Raw genomic sequence first — 27,700 nt, forward strand, 5'->3', positions numbered from 1 at the left:
GCATATATTAGAAGTAACAATAGTTTTTTTCATTTAAAACACACCATATTCACCAATAAAACAAAACAGTTTTAAAAATAATAACAATTATAAAAAATGTGCACAATAATCTAAAGAATTTGTTAAGCCATATACCTTCCAAATAGATGAGTACGCCAATAGAGCTTTAGGAAACTATTACAATATAAATTAAATATAGTTTATATAAAAAGCACATTTGTGTTGTTATAAATAAATTGAGGATATAGTACAATTTCTTTGAGAGTTCCACTAATGATTTATTTTGGATTTCAATCCTATATCCCTAAATAAATGTTGTGCTCTCGGTAAACGCACCACACAGTCTTAATTTTTCGCCCGTGACGATGGCGCGCATGAATTGTGGTCCGAGATATTCACCCTTCTCCGCTGTTTTGGCATCACCATCCAAACGTATTACGTAGTCCTTTGTTATCAGTCGCTCAGACATATCTTTGTCCTGCTTCGGATTCAATATGTCGTACAGACTTCCGCCACTACTGCCCAAGACATCGCCGGCAGCGCTCAATTTCTTATTGACAATCGTGCAACAATTGTCGTTCTTCAGTATCTCCTCAAACTGCCGCTTCACCTGGGCCTGAGTGCTGCGTTTAGGATAGCCCGAGAGGCGCTCGAAACACCTGAACTGATAGAAGCGACGCTCCAGCTCGGCCAAGTCATCCAATGCCCCCTTAATGAGGGGCATCTCATCGCTGCCATGTGCGCGTGAGAGGCGACACAAATCGCTCAGCCATTGCTCGATTTGTGCGCTGAACACATCCTCCACCTGAGCGTTGTTGAAGAGGTCCTGTGCGGGAATAAATCAATCGTTGTAGTCGAGTTTAGTTTCCCGATAGTTGGCTACTCACAATTATTTTCAGAATGGCTGAGTGTAGCAATGGAATGACTGTCAAGGCATAAATCTCGCTCATGTTGCGCGTTTCCAGAAACTGCAGAACCTTCAGTGCCTCGTTGGTGTCGTCGAAGAGACGCTTTTGGCGTGCCACGGGCACGGGTTGGGCCTGTTGCCACACGGTTTGCCAAGTGTTGCCCGGAGTGGTCATACGCACGCTCAACTGATGCGATATTTTCCCCGATTCTGCAATTAACATATAATTGAAGATTTCAAGTATCAGTACTGAGAATGTGGAGAAGTTTTTTATTTGCATTAACAGCTGTGAGTTGGTTGTCTAATCGAGTCCTTCTTCAACTTACCATCTTCGACCTGCTCCCAGTCTTTGGGACTGTACCAGCGTATGAAGTCCTCCATTTGGCCACGAGGATTGGCCGCCTTGAATGCCTCCATATCCGAGAGCAGCGAGGTGCACATCATTTGCGTGGTTAGACCCGAGCCTGGACCCAATTTCAACATGATCTCAGCATCATCTTGCAGCTGGTCTTCGGTTTTCGGCACTGGCTCCTGTGTGACGGGTATGTAGAGGAATTCTTCGGGCTCGTCCAGCAGTCGTTCCTCGCTCAGGCGTTGCAGACGACCCTCTGGCCTAATGCTAAGCACGGCTTTGATGGGCGAACTAGAAGCGGATGTGGGCTCGTCGCAGTCATAGAACTCGCCATCATCTTCATCATCATCTTCCTGCTCATCGTCCGTGATGTTTGTTGTTACTGTACGCTGTGTTTGTTGTTGTTGCTGTTGTTGTTGTTGTTTGCGTTTACTCGCCGCCTCACGTTGCACGCGACGATCCACACAGACGTTCAACATTTGCAGCTTTTGGTGGAGCAGACAAGTGCGCGTATCGGGAAAGCCCGGCGTAATGCTATAAGGAGAAGACGATGGTTAGCATATTAGTGCAAAATACATCAACAAATAACAACACTATCTGTACAGCCCATCAGAAGTAGAAGTAGAAGAACAAGACGCGAAAGGCAGGCAAACAAAAGGCCGCCTTGTCTTCATCATATCTGGCCAATACTCGCATGTGTTGATGTGCTTTTGGCTGTGTTATGGCTGTTGAAATATGGCAACCTATATTCCAGCCATGACACGCATTGCCAAAGACTCGGCGTGGAGCAGAAACCGCGACCAGAAGCCCAAACCCAGAGCCAGACCCAGGCCCCAGCATTGAAATTCTGGCGCGTCGCTCGTCAACGTGTGCGTGTCTGGCTGGACGGGTCGTGCATAGTAAATGAGTTGAGTTCTGTTGTGTTGTTCCCCAGCCAGGGGAACTGACTCATCAATAGGTTTATTGAACCCCCAATGTTAACAGTTATGTGCGACAACCTGGCGACTCCCTTTTGGGCAAAGCGGATGTGCCGCCAAACAAGGCACAGCTTGTTGCATTTGCATAGAGTTCTGTTATTCGCGACGGCCAGCAATTGCTAAAAGCTTTTCCAGTTTCTAGAAAAACGCATTAAAATAGCGGCAGCAGCTTCCAAATTGCAACAGCACGTTGCAACAGTGGCCACAAGCATTGTAATTATGCTTGCCACAATGCGGACATTGTGACAGACTCAGAAGCTCCGCAGCAGCAGCAGCAGCAGCAGCAACAACAACAACAGCAGCAGAGGCTATTCGGCTACTTAGGCCTCAGGGCGGCGCCTTGGCCAGCCACACACACACACACAGACACTTAAGTGGTCCAGCTCGTTGCTTTTAAAGCTCATAAAAACAACAAACCCGGCCAGCACCCAAGCAGCCCAATAACTTAAGCCAACCCACTGTGCACATTGGAACGCAACTCGGGTATAATAAATTCTCCAACGTGACACTTTCACTATCCACCGTATTAGAAAAGGTAAACACATTAAGTTGTCTGACGACAACAATTAAAACGAACAGGTCTTAGTTCTGCTCGGTCTTTGTTTGTAAAGAATTGTTGCTTTTAATCCCACTGGCTTGAATCGGATTTTGAATGTAATTTTAAATCCTGTTACATTGTAGCTGGTCCGAAGTCTAGAATCGGTTTTAAAAACTAAACAAAACATATCCGCTGCTCTGTTTGGAAAGAGGAAGTTGTTGAAGTTGTCAACAAGTCTCTAAAAACGATTAAATACGAAATCTATATGTTTACAAAATTTCACATCTTTCTTCCAAACACTCGATATGTAACTCAGTATTGCTTATAAAGTAATTTTGTTTAAAAACTGCACTTCACATTTAAATTTCTAATCGTTGTAAATATTTTTTTAATTCATATTTTCCACTTTTAGATAAAAGCTCAATATACACGTATCTAAACAGTTTTGTGACGAGTGCAGTAATTTATAAGAATTTTTGTAAATAAATAAATAAATAACTCCTAAATAATTTGTGGTTGTATGGAGAAAAATAAGCAAATACCCTTTCAGTTGCAATCCTAAATAGTACACCAATAAATACACCAAGAAAGGCAATCTTTTAGCAACTTAAATTGCATTTTAGGATGATATAAGAGGCAAATAATTATGGCACTAGCACTGTTTGGCATTCTTTATATTTTATCAATATTTATTAATATTTCCGTATCACAAAGAAAATAAAGAGAGTTGGTACATTGAATGAATGTGAAATAAACAATTAACGCCTCACCTATATGGCCAGTAAAAGTAACAACTTTCAACCACAAATCATTGCTGTATAGAACAGATATTCTTAACAATATACTCTTTAGATGTTCTTTAGAATAGAGTTATTTCTCTAACGACTAACTGTATTAACTACATATAAAGCATTCAACATATGGCATTCATCATATTTCTGGTAAACATTATTTATAAATGAAATTTGATTAAATTTGACGTATTTAAGCATTTGTTGCTTATAACTTATAGATTTCATAGCTTATCTGTTCTCCCAAACATTAATCCCATCACCTTAATTAAAAGCCCATCAATACACAACTCTTAACTCATATTAAAATATTTAGAAGCCACAAACATTTACTCATGCATATGTGTTCCTACTTTTTTCTTTAAAAGTTAGCTGAAAGCCCTCTTCTGCTCGTTTTAAGATTTTAATTTTAAGCTAGCATTATATACATAAATAAATAAAACTTATAACTTTGTTTTGGAAGCCTTTGAATGTAATGTAAAGAATCTTAAACAGGTCCTTGAAAATCAACCACATTGTTAAATTTATTTCAGTTGTTGTCTTATTTTTTGATATTCTGAAGTCAAACAAAATTCCAATTTTATCTTCCCTGATTATATATACTTGCTAGCCACTGTAGAGCTGAGGCGCTGGCTGGGTGGACGGCTAAATTTAGTGACCCTTCGGTCGTTTAGCGTAGATGCTGCCCAGTTGATAATACATTATGCACGGCTCTCAACGAGCATTGTCCGCCATGAAAGATCAAGTGCGGACGCAACATTAATTGTAGTTCTGTGTGTCTGTCTCATTTCGATGTTGTTTTTGTTGCTTTTTTGTCCTGTTGTCCTGTATACCTTTCAGAGCTCACATCATCACTCGCCCATAAACTGCTGGAATATATGGCCCGGCCTGCTTTTGGCTTTATTTGTGGCCAACAGAAGCAGCTGCGGCAGAACACTTTGGTTCGTGTAGTTTATTTTACTGTTCCAGCAATGGCGAAGACGCTTTATAGTTCTGCGGCAATTGCTATTTATTTGAAGTGTGTGGGTTTTGTCCGCACTTTCGGAAAAAGAGTTGTGTGGCAATAGATACAAATGTCAGACAAATAGCAAGCTACATGGAAAAACGGCTTTAAAAATACATAGTCTCTTATTCGAAGACTTTACGGCTTGATGGATTAGAGAGCTATGTGTGGATTTTAATGTGCCAGTTTATTTGACGATGCTGCCTCACATCGTTTATGTTTCATTTTAAAATTCAAATGGTTTTTATTCGGACATTGCTGATTGCTTAATCAATAGCAACAAGCCTGTTAGATCTGGTTACAAAGAAATTTGGGAATGTTTGAACAGTCTATCGGGCGCTATGTTTAGTAACCAGATGAGATGACTTTTATAGATGAATAATATTCTCTTTATTTGATAAATGTGATCTCTAATAACTAGATTATGGATTTGTTCGATATGCTTGAAAATAATTCATGCGGGATACTTTTCTACTTTTCATTGATTTTATCTTAAATAAGTGAACACATTTCTGGTGACAACGCGCTCCCTATTCAAGCATACTTTGTCATATTTTTGTTTAAATTAAACCATTAGGTATGCTTTTTAGTGCTTAGATTTCCACCGTTTATATTAGACGAGAACTTGCCCTAAAGTTGTTTCATCAAACATCAGCAATTGAATGTAAGTTTTCATTTTAAAAGCAATACAACAAACCTTTTCCTTTATTATTGAATTTAAATAGAATGAAAAAAAAGTTCGCCTATTAATAAAGCTTCTAAACATTAAGGATGCGCATTGGAGACGAGAATGCATCAAAGAAAGCATCACTGTGTTTTTCACATCTTTCCTTCTGTAAATTAATAAAAGCTCAGTATTTTTGTACTTGCCACAACACAGATATGCATTTAATTCAATTAAAGTTGAGTTGAACATTATATCTGTAATGCTTAAATTGTTTTAATCAAAACGTAATTGAATTGGAGAGACATTCTGAAATGTAGTTGCACAACATATTCGTTCAATTACTTAAGAGCTTAATCGAATTTAAAACTGTGTTACTTTATGTTACTTTTACAGAATTACACATCCGCCTGCAAATTAAATACATACGCAAATACTTAGTCTGTAGATATGTAGATAAGATACATCTATACTATACACATGTATGCAAACTTTACACCCAAGACTTGTCAGAGTAAGCTTTTTGCTTTAACCATTAAATGCATTTCAAGTTCTTAAAATCCACAGAGACTACACACACGCATAAATATGTGTGGGTGTGTGTGTGTGTAATCTCGTCTAAAGCACCGAATCTGATCGGCACACGTGTAAACTTTTCAATTGACAACTTTTCGTTCGTTACGTACAAAAAACCATGGCAGGAAAAAAGAAGGAAAGTGAAAACTCTCACTCTCTCTGGCCCTCTATCTCGTTCACCTCAAAATCCTAATCCACTTAAATGCTTAAAAGTATTATCATTTCGCCCAAGGGTGGCAGAGCAGCCACCTCCCCAGCGTCGCCCAAAAATAAAAAGGAGGCATGTGACAGCAACAGCAGCAGCAGCAGCCGGCAACGGCTTTGTTAAATAAAATTTCAATTAAATCATTTTAAGTCCAACAAAGGCAACAACAACAGCCGCCGAAGATTGCTTAACAGGGCACCTCGTTGGAGCTAACAAAAAAAAAACCCCCCACAAACGAAATACCTGGCAAACAGATAGATGGATAGATAGACAGATAGAGGGAAAAAAGGGCCGACCGACCGACTGGCTGGCTGGCTGGCCATTGTCTAAATATGCAAATTACCAACACGCCGCAAAATGAGTGAAAAAAGTGAATAATTATGCGCCAGCTCGAGCCAACAACTACAGCAACAACAATAGTCGAGGAAAACACAAAAATATTTTTGCACCTTCAAGTTGAATGAGCGAGCGCTCGAAAAAAATACAAAAAAAAAAAAAAAACAGCCGAGGAAAAAAAGAGAAGCGTAAAGATGGAAAAAGTTGGCAGCGTTGCTGCAGTGGTCGAGTATTTTCTGTGTGCTTAGCTGCACAACTGTGCGTATACTTGATGTACTATATACATATACACTTCACTTGAAGCGAAAGGGCATTCTGGCAGCTTGACAGCTTTGGGAAAGCAAAGCGCCAGAAGTCAAAGCTAAGGGACCAAGCAAGCAGATCTGAAGCTGCAACAATCATGTCTAGGTGAAGGTTTCAATATCCTTGCCATCAGAAGCTGATGTTGCTTTTTATGTATTTATAATTTCGTCCTGTTCAGCTTAAGCACATGTCCTTGCTGCATTTTGCATTCTATTCACAGCTGTTTTAAAGGCAGGTATACTGCTAAGTCTAAAGGAATTAGTGTTAACTTATAAATTATCGCATCGACAGGACAATTATCAGCTAACGCAAGGAAAAATATGATTAAAATTGTCTGTGTTGTTTATAAATATAAATAAATAAATAATAAATAAAAATATGGATCGAATTCTTCTTAAAAATGAATTTATTGTTATTATAAAAAACTGTTCCGCTTATAAAATTATTGCATTCCAAAGGTCTGTTACCAACGCTGACTACAAGTAGTTTACGAAATATGGAAAGAAAAATATATTATATACTTATATTGGATGCAATTCGTCTTTGAACAAGTCAGTTGTCTTATCTGAAAATGTGACCAGTTATCGGATAATGTAATACTAGGTTCGATTTCACCTGGCATAAAAAAACCCCTGCCAGAACTCAGTTGATTTGGAAGCGTATTTCAGCTTCGCCTTAGCAAAACATCTGTCCATAGATCTTTCCTAGTTTTTCTGTTTTGTTTTCTCACTTATTTGCAATTTCGCACTTTCGCGCATTTAAAATTTTAGTGATGCAATTAATAAGGAGAGCAACAAAAACAGAGAAAACAAAGCAATGGATGAAATGCATGAATAGAAAAAATGTTGCAAGAATTTTTTAATTAAACTTGTGGCCGAATGAATAGTTAACTGCTAAAGAGGAGGAGAACGAGAGAGAGAGAGAGAGTGAGAGAGATAGATATAAATGGCAAATTGGCATTAACTACATTTCTTGTTTCTGCTTGTCTCCGTCTGCACTCGAGCGCAAAATATTATGGCCACGTAATGCAATTTATCGTGAAATTAAACAAAAGATAAGGAAGCCAAAAAAAAGAGTCAGAAAAAAAAACAAAGCACACGAATCTTACAAAACGCCAAACGCAAATCGCTTGAACAATCAAGTCAAGCGAGACGCGGCATATCTTTCTTTTCTATTACTATTATTAATTTTGTTGTTGTTTTTGTTGCTGTGCTTTTCGTGGTTTATTGAAATATCAGCCACAGGCTATGCATGCGGCTACTATATCTACATAGTACTATACATATAGATGGCATGATGATGGGTAAAACTATCAATCAAAAGACAAAATGTTGATTACGATTTTGTGGACTGTGAAGCGTGGAGTTTAATTATTATTTGCGGTTTTCTGCGGTTGCAAGACAATAGAGGCCCTCGAATTGAAAATGTGGATTTGGTTACTGGGGAGGGGGGCGGGCGGTGGAAGGGGAAATCAATATTTCGTTTGTGTTTGTGCAGCGAGCTGGTGGAGGCGCAACAAAAAATGATTTCAAATTTTTTCTACTTTTACTTCACTTTAAGCAATTTAAAGTTTTGGGTTGCATGAAGTTTATTGCACGATGCTGGAAGCCAAAAAAATTGAACTGTACATCAATTAATCAAAGCATAAAAGTGTTCAAATTAATATTTGCTTTTCATAATTGCATTTATCAAAAACCTTTACAAAAAGATGCACCCACGGAAGCGAATTTGGATAACGAATGTTTAGCGTTGACTTCCAAAAATTTATGGAAATACAACACAATTGTAATACAGTTTCGGAAGAAATGGGAAAAATGGGAAAATATATTCATGTACATTAGATGAATATATTTGAAATAGTCATACTTTGAGTTGAACTTTAAAAAGTAAACACTCCTACTCCCTGGCTCTGTAAACTTAATCTACAAAACAGATTTGTATATTGCCAGCAGAGAAAGATTCAATGTTTGAATGAAAAACTATTATAAATATTTAAAAAAAAATCAGGGACTGTAATCATTATAAGTGTTATTAAAAAAGTTATAAAATAATGAACATTTTTTAATTTTTATTCATTTACTATAAGTGAATAATATTTTCGTTTAAAAATAACAAAATAATCATTATTTGCAGACCCTGAAAAAATATATATAACATAATCTATCCGTTCCCAAACAACTTTTACATTTTTTTTTGAGTTTTTAGAATAGTTATAAAAGCATAGAAATAAATATGTCTGTGAGGTAATTTCAAACCATCAATGATTAGCAATTTCAAAATTAAAGTTTTTTGTTTTTAATAAAGAAATGGAAATTTTATTCGTATTTTTCACACGTACTATAAATTTAAATGCATCTTAACAAACACAATAAAATAAATAAATTATTTTGCCAAGTTATTAGAATTCATTTAAAAAAATTATAAAAAAAAATTAAGTTTTAAACTAAAACTAAGTTTCTCTAAAAGGAATCAAAATAGATAACAAATAAATTATCATCTTACTCTCAAGACTAGTTTCAAAGCTCTCAGCATGTTCTGGGACCCACATTTTTAGGCTCGGCAGCTGAGTAGTTCAGTCTGCTTTTGAAAATAGCCAAGGCAAGATAAATAAATGTAGTTTCTAAGAGCAGTTGGAAACAGCAGTTTAGACAGTTTTGAAAACTTTGTGCGAAACAAAATGATGGTGGCCGCAACTTAACTTGGCTGTGCAGAACCAAAACCCCATTTAAATGGCCGCGTCTTGGCGCCAAAGCGAGTTAAGAGATAAGCCCGGGCTCACCTGTCAAGCTTCAGCCCGAATCGCAGCTGATAAATGGCCTGAAGAAAAGGAACCCGAATAAAACAAGTGGAAGCCATAGGCCTTTTACTCAGCGCCATTTAACTTGTTCTAATTAGCCGACATCCACCTATCGTAGGCCTTATGTTGACTTAACTAAACCGAAACCTAGAAACTTGTAACTTTTCGTTTTTAAGTAACAGCGCGTCGAGTGTCGCCATAACTCATGATGAAGTGAAAAGGTCATGTGAGGTCCGCCACTCACTGCCCGCTCCTCTTCTCAAGTGCTCAGCACACATTATTGTTATTATTGTTGTTGCTTTTGCTGCTGTTGTTGCTGGGCATGGTTCGGGAATCATGTGCTTTTTATGACACTGCCTGCCCCCAACCCTGCCCCTGGCACTGACGCTGCCATTCGAGCAGACCTTTGGCCCGGCCTGGCAAATTAAATTAAATGGCCAACAAAAAGCCACACCCCACGCAACACTTTGGGCCTCAAAAAGGGATGCAGGATTTACTTTTTTTGCATTTTTATTTTTATTTTATGGCCGAGAACACCTCGTTTGACAGCCAGAACGTCCCGAAGCTCTGGAACGGGGCCAACAATAAAGCAGGCAACAGCAAATTAATCAAACTAAACTGCCGAAGGATCAACAGCAATGGCACATCGAGTGAGCGAGCAAGGATGGGGGGAGTGGGGCATTAGCTGGTCAGTGATGGGTTGCGTTGGCATCTCACGCTGCTTGCGCACGGTTTGTTGTTTAACGAGCATGAAAATGAAATTGAAAGTAGCCAACAAACTGATTGATAAAGCTGTCTGCCTGTCTGCCTGCCTGCCTGTCTGCCTGCTTGCCTGTCAGCCTATCTGAACACTGGCCCTGAGGCCTCTTCATCTGGCCAAGTGGCGAGGCTGAGGCGTCTGAGAAAGTTGCCACGCAAAGGCCAAGGCGAGAGACTATGCGACAATATTAATTGGATAATTTATGACCCGACGCAGACACGTTTGTTACTTTCTGCTCCATAACTAAAGTGGTTTTCCTCCTTTCCCTCTCCATTGCAGCTCTATGCCGGCACCAAGATGAGATACAGCACTACCACCAGCAAGCCCGCCCGCGCGCCCACCACGCCCCAGCCAAAGCTGCTCTTCCTCACCTGCTTTCTACTCTTGGCCTCCCTAGCAGCCCCGGCCCGCGCACAATGTCCCTGGCAGCGAGATGTGCCCGACCTCCAGTCCAGCTGCATATGTGCCTACAATCTGGGGCGTGAGTTGTCCGTGCAGTGTGACCAGGTGAGTCAATAATTAGATTAGATTCTACTTTCCGTGCAGCTCGCGACTGAAAACATGCAACGTTACTCTTTAAACTAAAACTAGATTGTGTCGTGTTTAAGATCGTTAGATTATCATTATTACTGCGAAACTCCAAGATCTAAAAATGGCAGTGGAAATAATATTCCAAAACTTATTCCTTCAACTTTTTAGCTGATAAGAGCTGCTGAATACTTTATTACTGGAGGATGTTAAGCGGTTAACAATCGAAATTAAGATAAATAATTGTTAAACTGAATTCAAGGAAGCTCAAATTTTTCAAAGGTTGCAGAATATGATTATTGCAAAATTCTGAGATCTAAAGGTAGCTGAAATATTCCAAGACTTATTCCTTAATAAAAAAAATCTAAGAATTTCTATTTTCGATCAACCTTTTTACTGATAAGAGCTGAGGAATAATTGATTACTGGAGTATGTTAAGGGGTTAACAAATGAAATTAAGTTAAATACTTGTTGAATTCAATTCAAAAAAGCTTAAATTCTTCAAAGATTGCAGAATAGGATTATTGCAAAATTCTGAGACTAAAGGTAGCTGATATATTCCAAGACTTACTCCTTCAACTTTTTAAGTGATAGAAGTTGATGAATAATTTATTTCTGGAGTATGTTAAGGGGTTAACAATCGAAAGTATGTTAAATAAGGTTTAAACCCAATTCAAAGAAGCTCAAATTCTTCAAAGATTGCAGAATATGATTATTGCAAAATTCCATTTTCGATCAGCTTATTAACTGATAAGAGCTGAGGAATAATTTATTACTGGAGTATGTTAAGGGGTTAACAATCGAAATTAATTAAAATCCAATTCAAAGAAGCTCAAATTCTTCAAAGATTGTAGAATATGATTATTGCAAAATTCTGAGATCTAAAGGTAGCTGAAATATTCCAAGACTAATTCCATAATAAAAAGATCCAAGAATTTCCATTTCCGTTCAACTTTTTAACTAATATGATTCATTTGTTATTGTAGTATGTTAAGGGTTTAACAAATGAAATTAAGTTAAATAATTCCTATATTCAATTCAAAAGAGTGTTAATTCTTACAAATTTGTTGCTTAGCTCATGAGCTTTCTGGTTAGTGACACATTTTTTTCGCATAACCATTCTATTTATATTTTATATATTATTTTTTGTATTTATTTATTACATACATCGATAAACAAAGCTGTTGATGTAAGCTTAGCTAAAGTACATAACACTAAAAAACAAAAAAGCGAATAGAAATTAAAAAAATATCTAATAACGAACACAACTGGTTCGATTGGTAACATATCTGTTCAGTCCAATCGATTAGGTAGTTTTTGGTTCGAGTTGTTTTTGTTTCTTTTTGGCGTTTAGCTTACTTCTGAATTGTTTTTTTACCCCATTATTTATGCCCTATTTGTTTTATAAACAGAACGCCTGCCTTCTTCTGAAAATGTAAATAATTCTCTTTATTTTGGCTTCTGCTCAGGTGGACTTTGCGCAGCTGTTGGATGCGATGAACACGTACGCTCGTCTCAAGCCCGTGGATTTGCTTTACGTCAACAACTCGACGGTTGATGAACTGCAGGACAACGTTTTCAGCAACCTGAGTCTGCACAACGTCCAGTTGTCCAGCTGCGGCATATCGCATGTGGCGAATGGGGCCTTCAAGGGTCAGGAGGCGGTGCTCAAGAACCTCAATCTGCAGGATAATCTGCTGACCGAGGTGCCAGTGGCGGCCCTGAAAGTGCTTACTAAGCTGAATCTGCTTGACTTGTCCCGAAATCAGTTAACGAACATACCCGACGATGCCTTTGCGGGTCTAAACAAGCTATCTACCCTTAAGCTGAACGATAACAATATGACGCTGGCGCCAGGCGCCTTTCGCGGTCTGGAGCAGGGTCTGAAGAATTTGAATCTGAAAGGCACACGACAGCGTCGCGTGCCGGAGAGCATACGAGGCCTGAAAAGCCTTGCCTTTTTGGATCTGTCGCAGAACGGCATCAAAGAGCTGCCCGGAGCGGGTGGCATACGTGCGTTCGATGGCCTCGACTCCCTCACCGCCCTCAACCTGGAGCGCAACCTCATACAGAGCATTGGGGAAACGGCCTTCGCCGGAGTGCGCAAAACACTGAGCTCGTTGAGCTTGCTCAACAATTTGCTGGCCGACTTTCCCATCGGAGCCGTGCACTCGCTGAAGGAGCTGCGCGTGCTGGACATTGGTTTCAATTTGCTGACGGCCCTGCCCGAGGCAGCGTTCCGGGGTAATCCGAGTATTACGCTGCTGGCGCTCGACGGAAATCCGTTGAATACGGTGCCAGAAGGCGCCTTTACGCATTTGAATGCTACGCTCCGAGGACTGTCCCTGGGTGGACGATTCCTGCACTGCGACTGCAAGCTGCGTTGGGTGGCCGAGTGGATACGCAATGGCGACCTGCAGGTGAGTGTGCATATGGGGGAGGTGCGGATGCGGGTCGGGTAGAGCTTTAAAGGGTATAGCTGCGACAAGTGCTTTCCTCAGTCTGAACATCGAACAGATTGAGAGTTCCCCGAGTGCTTTCCTAAGTCTGCACTGAACAGATTGATCTTCGTAGGGACTAAGAAGACTAAGAAGTACTCAACTATCCTACTATCAGAATTTTTATCTTCCTTTATATTTGTTTTATCAATTGCCTCCTCTTGCTTACTACTTGCTGGGTTCTTTAACACTATTTCATATAACATTTACTTTGCAGGTCACTTCGCGCGAACGTAATCCCCAGTTCTGTGGCACGCCACCACGCTTCCGAGATCGCGGCTTCTACTCCATACAGCCCGAGGAACTGAACTGCCCGGAGATTGCCGATGCAGCCTTGCGTGGCGCTGTCGGGTTGGCCGACAATCTGAAACCGACGCTGCCAACCGGACAGGATTCCAGCGAATTTGAAACGGGCTCAGCAACAGGCACGGGTACGGGCACAGGCACAGCAGCCTCCGCGCCTGTGGTCAATAGCGTGGGCACCACAACGACAACAACAACCACGACGACGAGCACAACAACCCGAGCGCCCAGCAGCACAACCAGAAGGAGCAGCAGCAGCAGCAGCAACGGTAGTCCAGCGACCAGCACGGTAAGTACTGAAGCGGCTTTAGCTGTCAGGAACAACTAACCGAGGTCCTCCTACTCTCCACCTTCCCTCCTCACTCCTTTTGACAGACGCGTTCGCCGAGCACCACAACAACAACAACAGCAACAACTGCCGCAGCAGCAGCGCCAGCGGCCACAAATGGCACCGGCAGCATCACGGCGACCAGCATTCACCAAACGAGCAGCAAACAGTCGCCCAACTGGCGCCAAGGCGGTGTCAACAATGCTAACGGCACTCCACACAAGCCGCAACGACCGCCTCTGGTGCTCGGCTATCCACCGCAGCGTGGCACACGCATCGACGATGCCAACGAGGTGCAAGTGAAGCATGCCTTCCGCCAGGATAGCGCGGTCATTATACAGTGGGACTCGGATACGGCCAACATTCTCGGCTTTCGCGTGGTCTACCGCCTGTTCGGCGAGAAGGCCTTCAAGCAGGGCCCTCCCCTGGAGGCCAGCGAGCGCGAGTTCAAGATCAAGAATGTACCGGCCCAGGAGTGCATTATCGTGTGCGTCATCTCGCTGGAGGAGCTGCATGTAACGCCGGAGACAGTGCCGTATCAGCAGTGCCGTGAGGTCCGCACCGTCGCCTCACAAACCTCCAACATGGACAAGATAACGATTGCGGCCAGCGCAGCCATTTGTGGGACCATTATTGTGGCTGTGATTGTATTCATTGCGGCCAGCAGGTTAGTGGAAGCAAGCAGTGAGACAATGGGGTAGACTGGGAACTGGGAACTGGGAAACGGGGGCTGGACAACCAGCTGCTTGAATTATGTGGCAGCTAACAAAGCCAATACGTGGCCAATGACTACGTAAAGTGGCTCTTTGATTTATGTCTGCAGGTCGTTCGTTGTTGGCACGACTCCGCTTGGGCCAACAGCGCCCGACTAGCTTTTAGTTAAGGCAGTGTTGACGTGCAGCGATTTGCACTGCTGTCAATATTTCAAACCCTAGCTGGGCCCCAGTCTTTGTTGAACGGCCTGCACTGAGAGAAAATGAAAGTCGTAATCGCATCGAAGTGGGTACAAATGAAATAACTTTAATAGTGACCCTCTACGGGTGGAGTTGTGTTGATTAAATTTTATGAAATGCATATAAGAAATATTTCCACGCGTTCCCACTCGCTTTTTAGTTTTCCAATTAATTCTAGAGGAACTTCAAACTCTTAAATATTAGCAATTTGGTTTCAACATATTGCTTTTATACCTCTAGACTTTACACGACTTAGCGCACAAATAGATGCCCGGTTTATTTGTCATCTATTCCCCCTTTATAGTGTAGAACTGGATATTTTATTTTAAATATCTGTAGAATTATTTCAGACCTTCAGAGTATTATACCTATAACAACTTTATAAATCGGTAAACACTTTTAAAATATAGCATAATATCAGAATAGTCTCTGAATTTCGATTTTTTCAAACTACAAACTGTTTTTCTCATCTTTTCTCCTAACTTGAGCTTGATTTCTCTCAGTGCTTCAACCACTCCTTTTGTGGCCTGCTTTAAGGCTTAATTGTCGGGAAAGTATGTTACGCTTTAAGTTGGCAGGCATTTGGGGTTGTCTGATTAGCCACACTCCATCATCGTGCTCATCGCTGTTTCTCTTCGCAGACGCTCGCGCAAACTACAAAACAACCAGCAGAAGAGTCCACTGCCAATTGGAGGACTGCCCGTTAATTGTTGCGGTCCGACCGGTTCGCCAGGACCACTTGGCTCCATTGCAACGCTATCGGCATTTAACAATCACAAGGTAAGTCTGGCTGCCAAGCCAGGCAGGTGAGTGTATCCGATGTGCATGTAATGGCATTGGAAACGCCGCTAGTGTGTAAGCAAAAGTGGGTGGCAGCAGAAGGCCACGGTATTTATGGGGCAATATAACTGAAATGGCAACACACACCAACACACCAAATGCGATAAACCGATGGGAATTGCCAACTTTTTAATACTTGCCGAGAGTTGCCAAAAGCAACAACAACAACAACAACAAATCTCAAAAAAGGCTTTGGGTGATAAAAAATTAAACGATGTGGGTCATAGAAGGACTTGAAAAAGGCTTACGAGAAGCAGGGAATTCAATTAACTGTTCCTCGGAAACTAATGTATTACTAAACACTGTTAGATAGCTTTAGATAATATTTTAAATTAAAATAAAAAACCACATGCAATTTAGGCAGAAAAATTAAAGTTTAAGAATAATGTTCAAATAAAAGAGAAACTAATGCGCGCATAAAAGTGAAAGTAGGTCCAATTTCAAAACTAATAATGCAGACTTACAGTCTTGCTAAGTTAGTTGATGCTTCAAGAAAAAGTTACGAGACGAACATTCTTGCTAAGAAGCAGTCTTATATCTTCTTATATAGTACCCTACCTGCTCTGACAAAAGTTGAGGAATGTCTAATAACTCGGTTGGAGAAATGCTTTTCCCTCACGCAGAAGGTCTGTTGCTTAAGCCCCCCCATGAATTACTTCTTTATTCTTCTTAGCTTGGAGTAAAGTAAGAATTTAAAGCAAAAGTAAACAAACTTTAACAAATGAATATTTAAATAAATAAATAAGTTTGAAAGCTTCTAATTACATTCCAACCCATGGTATACAAGTATATTAGAACTCATAAAGTATCTAGCAGCTTTGTAGAAGAAGACAAGATAAGCTCTATAATTATACTTATAAACAGTGTCTTAACTTTCAATTAAAAAAAATTAAATCATTTTGCAATATATTTTATTTCAATTTTTATCTCAACACATCACATTTCAGGCAGAATTTCTTAAAGCTATTCAAATTTGTTCAATGAAAAAAAAAATTACAGACTTTATTTTTCCAATTCATGGCATGATTTTAACTCAAATTGAAATATCTTTTTTACAAGAAAGCCGAAACGGAAATGAAGAAGTTGGCCTTGATTGATAAAATACATACATAGATTTCATTTAAGAATCAATTATTTCAGCTATCGAGATACATTTTTGTTATTTGAAAAGCATGTTTATTTGTTTGAAGAAAGAAATATTTTATTTTGGCACAGAACTTTAATGGGTTTCAATTTAAATGGCATTATAAAAAATCTTGGGTGAAATTTTTACCTGCCTTACCAACTAAAAGTAGTTCACCTATACACAGTATTACCAGGAAAAAAAAAAACATTCAGTTAGATATCTAAAGTTGTTATTTGAATGTCTCATGCGGAATATCTAATAGTTTAACATCCAATCTAGGGAACTATTGCCTTCAAAGACGATTCATTGGAAATGGGAGCATCTTCTGTAGATTACAGAAGCGTCTTAGTTATTTGATGACTCGATTTGAATTATAGCTACATATGTTAATGTACTTTTGGTCATGAAAGTACAGACAAAGCATAAATAGAACCGCTCACATAGGATCGTATTTTCAAAAGCTTTAAAGATATAAGTAGTTTCTAAGACGAGTAGCTCGCCAGTGCCTAATTTTCTTCACTTACAATGCTTCTTACAGGAATGGGATCAAGTGTCTGCGTACAGTGGACGCTCGATACCACGACCACGCATCTATCCCGTTGAACAGCCCGATGATATGCGCAGCCACTTCTCGGGCATGCCCGGCAAGGTGGCCAAGAGCAGGTGAGTGCTTGAGAGACAGGCCGGAACATAGAGTTGAACATTTTTGTAAACACATTTGCATGCATTTGGAAATATTTGTTGCGCCAGCATTTAATGAATTTCGTTTTTGTTTACCATTTTTAATATAATTTCCTTATGTTCATTTTTGATTCCATGATTTGCATTAAATGTGCCGCTCACCCACAAACCAACACACACAAACACACACCCATGATGAACTCATATACACACACATATACACAGCAGATCCATAGCCGATGGTCAGTCACAGCATAGCTTTTCGAATAACTCACATCGGGGCTACTTGGGCAGCGCCTTTCCATCGAATTTGGTCAACTCACGACCCGAGTTGCGTCAATCACGACAATCGCTGGCCGCTGCCTCGGAACGCATGTCGCGCGCCTCCTACGCCGGCTCCATACATGGCGGCGGTGGCGGCGGCGGCGGTGGAGGCGGAGGCGGTCTGGGCAACAGCGGCTTGATCGGCATGGGCGGCATGGGCGTGGGCGGTGGCGGACCCGCTAGCATTGCATCGAGCGCCAGACGCTCACGTCCCCGCTCCAGATCACGCGATCAGCTGAACACGACGCACATACATAACCATCGACCGGGAAGTCGGTAAGTAGAACAGCATTTATTAGAAACAACAACGGCGGCGATTCGTTGAAGCGGGTGAAGACGACTAATTAGACACCCACACGCACACTCACACACTTACCTGCATTAATAATTGAGAGTCGACACTCACACACACTCACACACACACTCGCAGTCACTCACACGCCTAATTAACACTCACAGCACCCGCAAATGTGAATGACAGCGGGTATTTGTGGAAACTTAAGAGGCTTACAGCGCCGACTGCTGCTAATTACGAGACACTTTCAATTTTGCTTTAAAGTTTCTACTCACACACACACACACACTCACACACACACACACACTAATGCACCCTTGTAACTCCTTTATGTGCCATAATTTTTTGCTAAACAAATTTTCTTTTTCTTTCTATTTTCAAAGTGCGTTGTGCAAAAAAAAAGAAGAGTTGAATGTGTCGTTAATTTGAATTGTCAATGCTTAGCGAAAGGCCTAAAGATAACTAAACATAACCATCCGTTTGTACTTCGGGCTTAGAAAGTATTGTGAGCAGTCAACAAATACGCTTCAATTTGCATCTACTGTTTAGCTTGGGAAAACAAAGCTCTTTGTTTGCTGTTATTATTAACAACAAAACAAAACACGGCGCAACGATTTCTGAATTGGTATTCAAAAAGACTTACAATTCATTTATTATGAATTGAAAGGTTAAACTATTTTGAAAGTATTCTGTGAAATTTCGTTCAAAACGTTAGAATCTATTCGAAATTATTTGCGAAAAAAGTGGTTTTGATTGAAGACTTCCCACTAGCACGATTGAAGTCAGCTTATATAAAGAAAAATTTGGTAGAATATTTGTATTTCTATTCTAATACTCATACCCCAGTTTCTGACTAGTTTCAAATAATAACCAACTGATATATTGATTTCACTTCTAGGCTATTTCTAATACTACACTGAAATACTCTTTAATATTATGGCTTGGGTTTATTTCTGCAACCTAAACGATAAAATATCGAAAGCAATATATAATGCGTTTTATATTTATATGACGATTGCATTTTGTTGATTATTTTCACTATAAAGATATTCAAATGTGTACTAAATAATTCATAGAGGAATGTCACTTATACTCCACATATAACTTATACGAGTATTCGTATTTAAAAAAAAAAGTTGTTCCTAAAGAACTCATAAATCTGAGAGACTGTTTTAAAATGAAGATTGTTCTAGACATAGACACAAGTGGATCCTTTGTGTTACCGAGTATTGGAAATTAGTTTTGAAATCGTCGATAATAAATAAAAAGTTGTAATTAAAATGTTGTATGACTTCCAGAAACCAGTCGACTTTTCATCTAACGAACAAATGCCTTTATAGAAGGCACTATGTTTGTCAGCCTGTATTGATAAGAGCAATATCTTCTTGAAAAAGAATTGGTTTTCCCTATTTTCTGGAAGAAATGTTAGAAGACTCTTTTCTGAAATTTCGCCCAACAGGCTCTCTTTCCTAAGATGTCTTGGGAATATAAAAAGCACTGTTCAACCTACTCTGCATTCACTCAACATTTGACAGACAGTTCATCTGCCTCATACATACAAGTAAATAAGAGGCAGCTGCTTACATAAATGAATTGTTAAGTTACTCAGCGATTTTCTTGTTTATTCACCTGACAGATTTTCATACATTTTAAAGCAATTTTGATTTAATCTTCGCACTGGCTTTGAGTTTGTAACTGTTTGTTTGTTTGTTAACATACTTATTTCAATTTCTGTCTAACATGAAACACCTTTCACATTAAATACAGAAACTATATCGTGTGTATCGTTTTCATGCTCTGCAGGTATTCGACGGCCGGTTCAACGCACACATTAAACAATTATTGCGATACATCAGATAATTGGACCGATCATGATATGGACATCTATATGGCGCGCAATCCGACAACGCGCAACGGTTTAGTGCCATTATGAGGGCGGCTTATGTTATCCTGATATTTCAATGTTGTATTAAATTTGGATGAGATTTTCTGACAGTATCTGACGCCGGCCGCTACACGGGGAGAGGGCGGGGGAGGGGCAGCAGCAGCAGCAGCAACAACAACAGCAACAACAGCACAAGTGCGTGCTGGTGAAAGTGGCCGGCGTCAACAGCAGCAGTTAAGAGAGCGACAACAACAGCAACTGGAGCAACGACATAGAAACAATCAACAACAGGAACAACACCAGCAGCAGCAACAACATCAACAACAACAACAACGACTGCAATACTACACGCCACCGCAGGCAGAACGTTGCACCTCGCCACCTGATGTGGTGCCGCGCGCATCTAATTTCCATAACAGCAACATCGAGCAACAATCGCTGCCAGCGGCAGTTGCAACAACAGCACCAACAGCAAAAGCAATTGAGGCAGCAACATTGAACGCCAACGGTGGCATTGTTGTTGAGAACTATTTTAACGAATATGAGCGTCAGGAAATCATTTATCATCCCACAACGAGCAACAGTGGCAGCAGCAACATTGCTGTTTCAACTACAGCTGCTGCAGCAACCGGAGCAACGGCGGCGGCGGCGGCGGCGGCGGCGGCGGCAGCAGCAACAACAACACGCAGCGGCATGCGTGGCCATGCCTTCCGTTTACAGTTACCCATGCTGACAACAAATGCAACGACTAACAATATTTTATATAGACGAAACAATTATTTAGGCACTCTAACTAATGCGCATACATTTAGTGATAACTGTAGCTGTAATTGTAATTGTAGAATAAGCAGCGATGAGTACGGGCGGCAGTCAACAACAAGATTGCCCGTCCACGAGTCAGCCAACAACAACATAACCAACATGTGCAATCCACCAACCAAACAAACAACAACAACAACAATAGGAGAAGAAGCAGCAACAACAACAACAACATCTGACAGCAGTCGCGACAGCTCTGGCAGCACTCAAACAGCCGGCTCCTTGGCCAGCACCGCCGTGTCAAGCATCGAGCAAGTGCAGCCGCATAATGAGAACGAGACTGAGTCTCAGCCTCAACAACAGCCTCAGCCACAGCCACAGCCTCAGCCTGAGCTCAAGAAGGACTTTCAGGAGACGGAGAGAGAGACGGACATGAGGACGACCTCGGCGTCGGCCCTGGTGTTGAACTTGACTTTGGCTGATAGGGCTGACAGTGTTGACAGCAACTTGGCCCTGTGAGTGTGTTGGCAACACTTGCTGTTGTTGTTGTTGTTTTTGTTGCTGTCGTTGTAGCCGCCGCTGCTCGTGTGATTGTTGTTGTTGTTGTTGTTCTAGTGGCCTAACATTTGCATACAATTTAATGAATGCAGAACATATTTTTGTAAGCTGTTTAAAACGAAACGAAACGAAAGTAAGAACTCGGCAAACGATGAACAATATACAACAATGTGCATTGTTGTTGTTGTTGTTGTTGTTGTTCTTACACACACAAGCATATTTTACAACAACAACAGCATTAGCGGCAGCAACAACAGCAAACATGTTAAGCAATCAAAGAACTAAAACATAAGTCAATATACATACACAGATATATACATATAATTAACGGTACTAATATACATACGAGAAGGAAACTTATCTATATAGTACGTGTAGTCTATACAACTATCTCCAACTAAATAGCATTAGATTATAACTAATATGCTCTATGGTGTGCTGGATAAGCATGGATATGCCCGAGTCTGTGAGGCATACTTTTATTTTCTAAGAATTCAATGAGCCCGTTTTTAAAGATGATGCAAGCAATTGGTTGGAAGACATTTTAAAGGACACCAAATATTTACTTGTACTCCCCCATGAATAGGAATCTGAGATTTGTGAAAATAACTAAATTACTAAATTAACGCGGCTTAAGAACATTTAATTCCGATTCTAAACTCCTTAAAGCTTACGTTTTCGAACTGTAATTTCAATTAAATCCAGAAATCTTAAAGCACCTTCTGAACACATTCAAAGAGAAACTCACGAAATTATTTATTAATTCTGTAATTTCTGTGAAATCTATGTAGAATATGTCATCAAGTTTAGGCAGACCTGTTCCAAATTCTCAGGGCAGCCAATTCTTATCAATTTTCTTAAGGAAACTGATGGTTTGACAGAAGATCCAATTTAACGCATTCTAGATCCAAAATCGTATCCAGAAGTGGTTGCCATATCGCCGAATTGACATTTACTTTTAAAGCTTCTAAGTTACAAGTATCTTGCTACAGATTTTCAAGCAAACAAATATAATTAATTATATATTCGGCACTGCTTTCATTCCCAATTTTAATTGAATTTCCCGAAGCCGAAATTAATTCTTTAGAGGAACTGGGAAATGAAGAACAGAATATTTCACAATTTCAAACTTTTTTGGAAAAAAATATTTAACCATGTTTTCATTTTCGTGTGCAAATTCATTATGAATTTGTCACCTTTTCCACATTCAAAAGCTTTAAATTGTAGTCTAAGACATAAACAAAAATCATTTAAAAGTTTCGTCTAATATTATACATTGATTCCTACACTACTTTAATTTCTCCATTAATTATTGTCCTTTTATGTTCATTTAATTAATTTACCAACCAGTTTCCTTGCAGACCATTTAGTTAAAGCCACTGCTAAAATTCGAATGAAAAAGATTTTAGATTTAGGCAACGTTTCTTACAAATAACCATCAACAATTGTTTGCATCATTTCTTCTCCTGAAGGACTTTAAAACCTTCTCACTAGACCCGCTCTAGGTGCTTCGCCCTCCCCCTCTGCTGACCATGCTTGTCAACCCCAACACCATGGAGGAGAAAGCAAATACTAGCCGTAAAAATGGATGACCGAATGCTTTACTGCCTTTAAATGCTTCTGCAAATTGAATTTCGCTTCGAATTGTGAGGCAATTTCGATTTAATGTTCAATTCAATTGAGTTCGACTTTATTTAATTATCAATCGTTTGTCCTAAGCGCTGCTTTTGTTTTCCTTTTCTTCAGTTGCTGCATTTTTTCATCCACAATGAGATTTTTAACTTTTTGTACAAAGGCTTCAATTGAAACGTTTGTGTGCTACCCTTAAGTTTACAAGTATTGATTTAATTATTTGATTAATTCTTATGTAATTTTTTATAGCGACAATTTAATGAAATAAAATTGTGTGAGAATTCTAATTTCCTTATCATCATTTTTATTATTATTTCTATTGACTATGAACTGTAAATCTTTGTAAATAAACCACTTGCCTAGGCCTAAGCTCTTTTCAGTTTTAGCATTCTACAGAGGATGTCGCAGCCTGCGAGTCCTTGCGAACACAGTTGACAGTTAACAATATTTAGTGCCCATGCGCAGGATCGGAACCCACGGGTGCAGAAACGCAACGCGCATGCCTGGCACTAAATACTTAGCCAAGTAAGACAAACAATATAGATATATAAATATATATAGTATAAATACATACCATAGGAGGTATATATATATATATATCTGATAATTAGGCACTTAGTTATTTAAGGCAATTTTAAGCAACGCTTTGAGCATTAGTTTTAGAGAAACCCAATTTAGATGGACAACGGGAGCAATTATTTAGAAACAACAACAAAAAGAACAGCTAAGATTGTAAACAAATCAAGCAACTAATATATACCTATATATATGTGTGTATAGATGGATGCAAACAAGAACAACAAAACACACACTCAATTCTAGGATTAACCAAAACAAACAAAAACAAATAACAAAAGAAGGTATATAAAATGTTTCAGTAGCTAACTTACAAGGTGTTATGTAATCTTAGTGTATAATTAGTTCGCATCGAAATCAAAACTAGCGCTAATTACAATTGCAATGTAATAAACAAAATAAACTGCCTTAGCACCAATGAAGAGATGAGAAGAAAAACCAAACTACTTATGTATAAAGATTGTCTAAGCAGTGGAAAGACAGCAAAGACAGGTCGAGAAGAAACCCAACCAGATGGAGATGATGGCACGTGCTTAGTTTTAGTTTAGTTTCTCACACACACACACACAAACAACCAGAGAAGACTCAAATACATATATATATAGAGAAGATAGAGCCCTGGTTTTATGAATAGAACGGAGCAAGTTACTTGAATTCCACACAACATACATACACAAGTACATAAGTACTCGTATGTGCGTTCAATTGTTGATGTATAAAGAAAAAAACAAAACAAAAATAAGAAAGAAAACCCGATAACTATACATGTTAACTTTGCGGCTTCAACAAAACAAAACAAAAAAGAAAATGAAAAGAAAAAGAAACAAAACATTTAGCGAAACCAAATTTTACATAATTAGCGAATTTGCAATTTCATTGTATTGGAAGTTGAAAGTTTTGTGTTTAATTGTGCATTGCATTGAGTTCCGAATAAAGCATATTTTTGTTAAACTCGTCTCTCTTCCTCTCTACGAAAATGTAGATCATCGGAAACTAAATAGAATCGATCTTCGATCTGCTAGTATGGGGTATGATTTACCTTTAAGGGTATGCTTGGTATCTGAATAGCATTTGAGGGTGAAAGAAACTAAATAGAATGGATCTTTAATCTGGTAGTATGATCTATCTTTTAGGGTATCGTGGTGCGTTTCCTCTTCTGATATCTATCAGCTTCCCTCTTAGGAAAGTTTCCTGCGCTGAAACTCTTCCTAGCCAGTGCTTCTCCTTTTTCTTTCGGAGAAAGAAATGGAAGAAACCGAAACTGAAACTATGGAATAATAACGATTTTGTTATTATTATATATTGGAATTTGCAAATATTAGAAATTCAAAAATCGCGGCAGGATTAATTGTGCTTCAGCAAGTCCAACCATTAAGCAAATATATTATTGGCTAGCAGTTGGGTTTAATACCGATTGTTCAAATTTGTGTGGAAGATTTCAAATATGAGATTTCTACAGACGTCTAACGCATATGCGAGGTATTATCTAATCAATGTATGACCCAGTATATATTTGCCTTAACAGACAATTAGTTTAAATATCATCTATAACAAAGAGTAGATCAAGGTCTGTGCATTTTAAAGTTGGTTACAAAGCGGCGGCTGCGGATCCATACTGCCTTTTAAAGCCGAACTATATTTTGTGGAGAGATCAGACCTAGAAGCCATTATTTTTTTGTTTTTCAATTATTTGCATCTATTGTGCTTTCACCTCTAATAGATACACGCCGTTGTAGGCAAATTTCAGGCACGCAAACGAGTTTCTCTATTGAAAATACTTGTTCTGAAAGAAAGGGGAGCTTACTAGAACGCCTTGAAAAGCACAATCATAGCTTTAACTAATTAATTCTATGTCTAGCCTTCACGAGAAACTCTTATCAAAACAAAAATGCTTTGGAAAATAGACTACAGACCACAAACTGCATTACAATCTAAGAATCTCAGTATATAGTACCTTTGGGCTCTAAAATAAAAGCAAGATAAGGCAAAATTATATCTAAGATACGCTTAAAAATCAATGTCAAGAGAAGAACTCATCACTATCAGAGTCCAGAGGAGCATTAACAAATCTCATCTGGGCCAGCTTAGAGTCGTTTATGAGAATTAATCGAACAACAATTGCTCAATATATTGGGAAAAGTCTTTAACTCACCCCGGCACCGATAGCGAGTTGTCCCAAAGCATGCGTAGCTGACGGGTGAAGGCCGCCCACAGCTGAGCCATGCCCTCGAAGCCGCCAAGATGGGCATGGCATGTGGCCAGCAAGCAGCTTAAGCGACAGACCAAAGAATCGGGCACCGCGCTCTTAATGCGCATCGGATCGAACTGCAAAGAAGTTGAAAACTGGTTAAAAACCCGTCCTAATTATGCAAGAAAGAGCTGCACACCTTATCCCTGAAGCTCTCCTTAGCATATGGAAATAGAGCCGTCTCCGGATGCATGTCCGGGAACAGATAAGTCAGCAGCTCATTCAACTCGTTCTCAGTCATGGGTCCAGGCAGGCGTTTACTCTGCCCGGCCCGAGAGGGCAGCTCGTACTGGCCCCGGCGTGTCTTCAACTTGTGCTCTGTGAGCTGGTCGAGAGGATTGGCTGCCTCGGCGCCACTGCTAATGCCAGAGAAATTGCGGCCCACATACGATTCGAGGGTGCGAGTCACTCGCCCAGCCTGCTGATAGTCCTGCAGGCAGCAGGAGAGATACGACGATGCCTCCACCGACAGATATATCTGGCCCAGGGGCGCCTTGGAGGGCACAAAATCCGAGCTCTGCTCGCTGTCGAAGGCCACATGCTCCGTCAGCTCTGGCCATGTGTACACCAAATAGATCTCAGTGCGGCTCTCGGGCGTGTATCCATGCGGCAGAGCGTGAAAGTGCATTGTCTCTAGCGGAGCCACCTCACCGGAGACCACAATGTCCTCCGAGTTGAGTCCATGGTCGAAGGGCACATTCATGGGCATGCGAATGCGCATCGTGTCCAAGGCGTAGGTCATGCGGACAGACACCATCGCCGGTTGGGTGTAGGAGGCGGGCACCTTCTCCTTGAACATGGCCAGCTGCCGCATCAGATAGAGGCACTCCTTCTGCGGCTGGTCCAGACCAATCAGCCGAAAGTTTGTGCGCAGCGCTGGCGCAAAAGCCAAGCCGGTATAGAAATTCCACTTGGGATCGTAGATTTGCACAAAAATCGGCACCACACTGCCCACCTCGGCAGATGAAACAGCGGCAGCGCTCAAAAAGAAATTGAACTCGGAAGTTGACTTCAAAAACTGGCTATTGACTGGATGCAGGACAATGAAGCGACGCAGTCCGTAAATGCGAGCCAGCATGTGCAGCTCGTTGGAGCTGCTAATTGGCGGCCCGAAGCTGTTGACGCTGCTCATCAAATCGTGATGGCAACTCGTGCGCTGAAGGCAGACGTTGCTGCCCTCCTCGTGCTCTGGCGAAGCAACTTCTGACGCCGACACCTTCGCCTCGTAGTATTCCACGGCAATGTTGTTGCGTAGCAGGTTCAGCGTTTCAGACTCCACCTGCCATTTGCAGGAGAACAGCTCCTCTGGCCTCAGCTCCCGTCCCCAATCGGCATTCTGAACCTAAAAACTCACCAGAGTTTTAATTGTTTCGGTTTGGAAAATTGTCATTTACTCACGTCCCACTTTTGCAGTATTTCTGCCAATTGCGCATTGAACACCTCCCAATCGGAGTCCGCGCTGAAGTTCTCCCTATAGAAGTCGGAGTCGTCGATTTCCTCAGCCATTTATCACACTTTATTGCCAAAGTTAACAAGTCAGCAAGTCAATCATAAACAACAACATCTGTGAAGGGGGTGGCCAGGTGTGGGCAAAATACCAAAACTGCCACCGCAAGAGCTGCCATATCAGCAGAAAAGAATAGTGCGTGTATAGAATGTAGCTAACTGTTATGGAGCTCTTGGCTATTACGCTCGCATAGTAATGAGCTTTTGTCTGAAGGAATATTGCATTTTTAAAAATAATAAATAAGTATAAGATTATTTATTTTATATATTAAAAGAGCTATACATATATTCAAATATTGCAATGCTTTCTACAAAATATTGTTAGGTTTTATTGGGCTTGTTTGAAAACATATAATATGTTGGTCTTTAGCGGATTATTTCAATTTTATAATCTTGTTAGTTTTGAAAATAGTAATCATATTATTTGGAAAATGTTGAAAAGGACACTCTT

At 40.2% G+C, this 27,700-nt stretch overlaps 1 protein-coding gene across 1 annotated transcript; it reads right to left on the reverse strand.

The window, feature by feature from the left end:
• Positions 1-27,249, reverse strand: LOC115631031 (rab3 GTPase-activating protein catalytic subunit). Its single transcript, XM_030527652.1, has 6 exons — positions 27,142-27,249; positions 25,883-27,085; positions 25,648-25,820; positions 1,234-1,793; positions 888-1,117; positions 1-826 (listed from the first exon to the last, which is right to left on the reverse strand). The coding sequence occupies exons 1-6, from the start codon at positions 27,247-27,249 to the stop codon at positions 305-307; spliced, it is 2,796 nt and encodes a 931-aa protein (XP_030383512.1). The 3' UTR covers positions 1-304.
• Between the last annotated feature and the right edge of the window lie 451 nt (positions 27,250-27,700).

The sequence above is a fragment of the Scaptodrosophila lebanonensis genome, unplaced genomic scaffold (genome assembly GCF_003285725.1).
Source record: "Scaptodrosophila lebanonensis strain 11010-0011.00,11010-0021.00 unplaced genomic scaffold, SlebRS2 tig00001412-arrow-pilon, whole genome shotgun sequence".
In the NCBI taxonomy this organism is placed as follows: domain Eukaryota; kingdom Metazoa; phylum Arthropoda; class Insecta; order Diptera; family Drosophilidae; genus Scaptodrosophila; species Scaptodrosophila lebanonensis.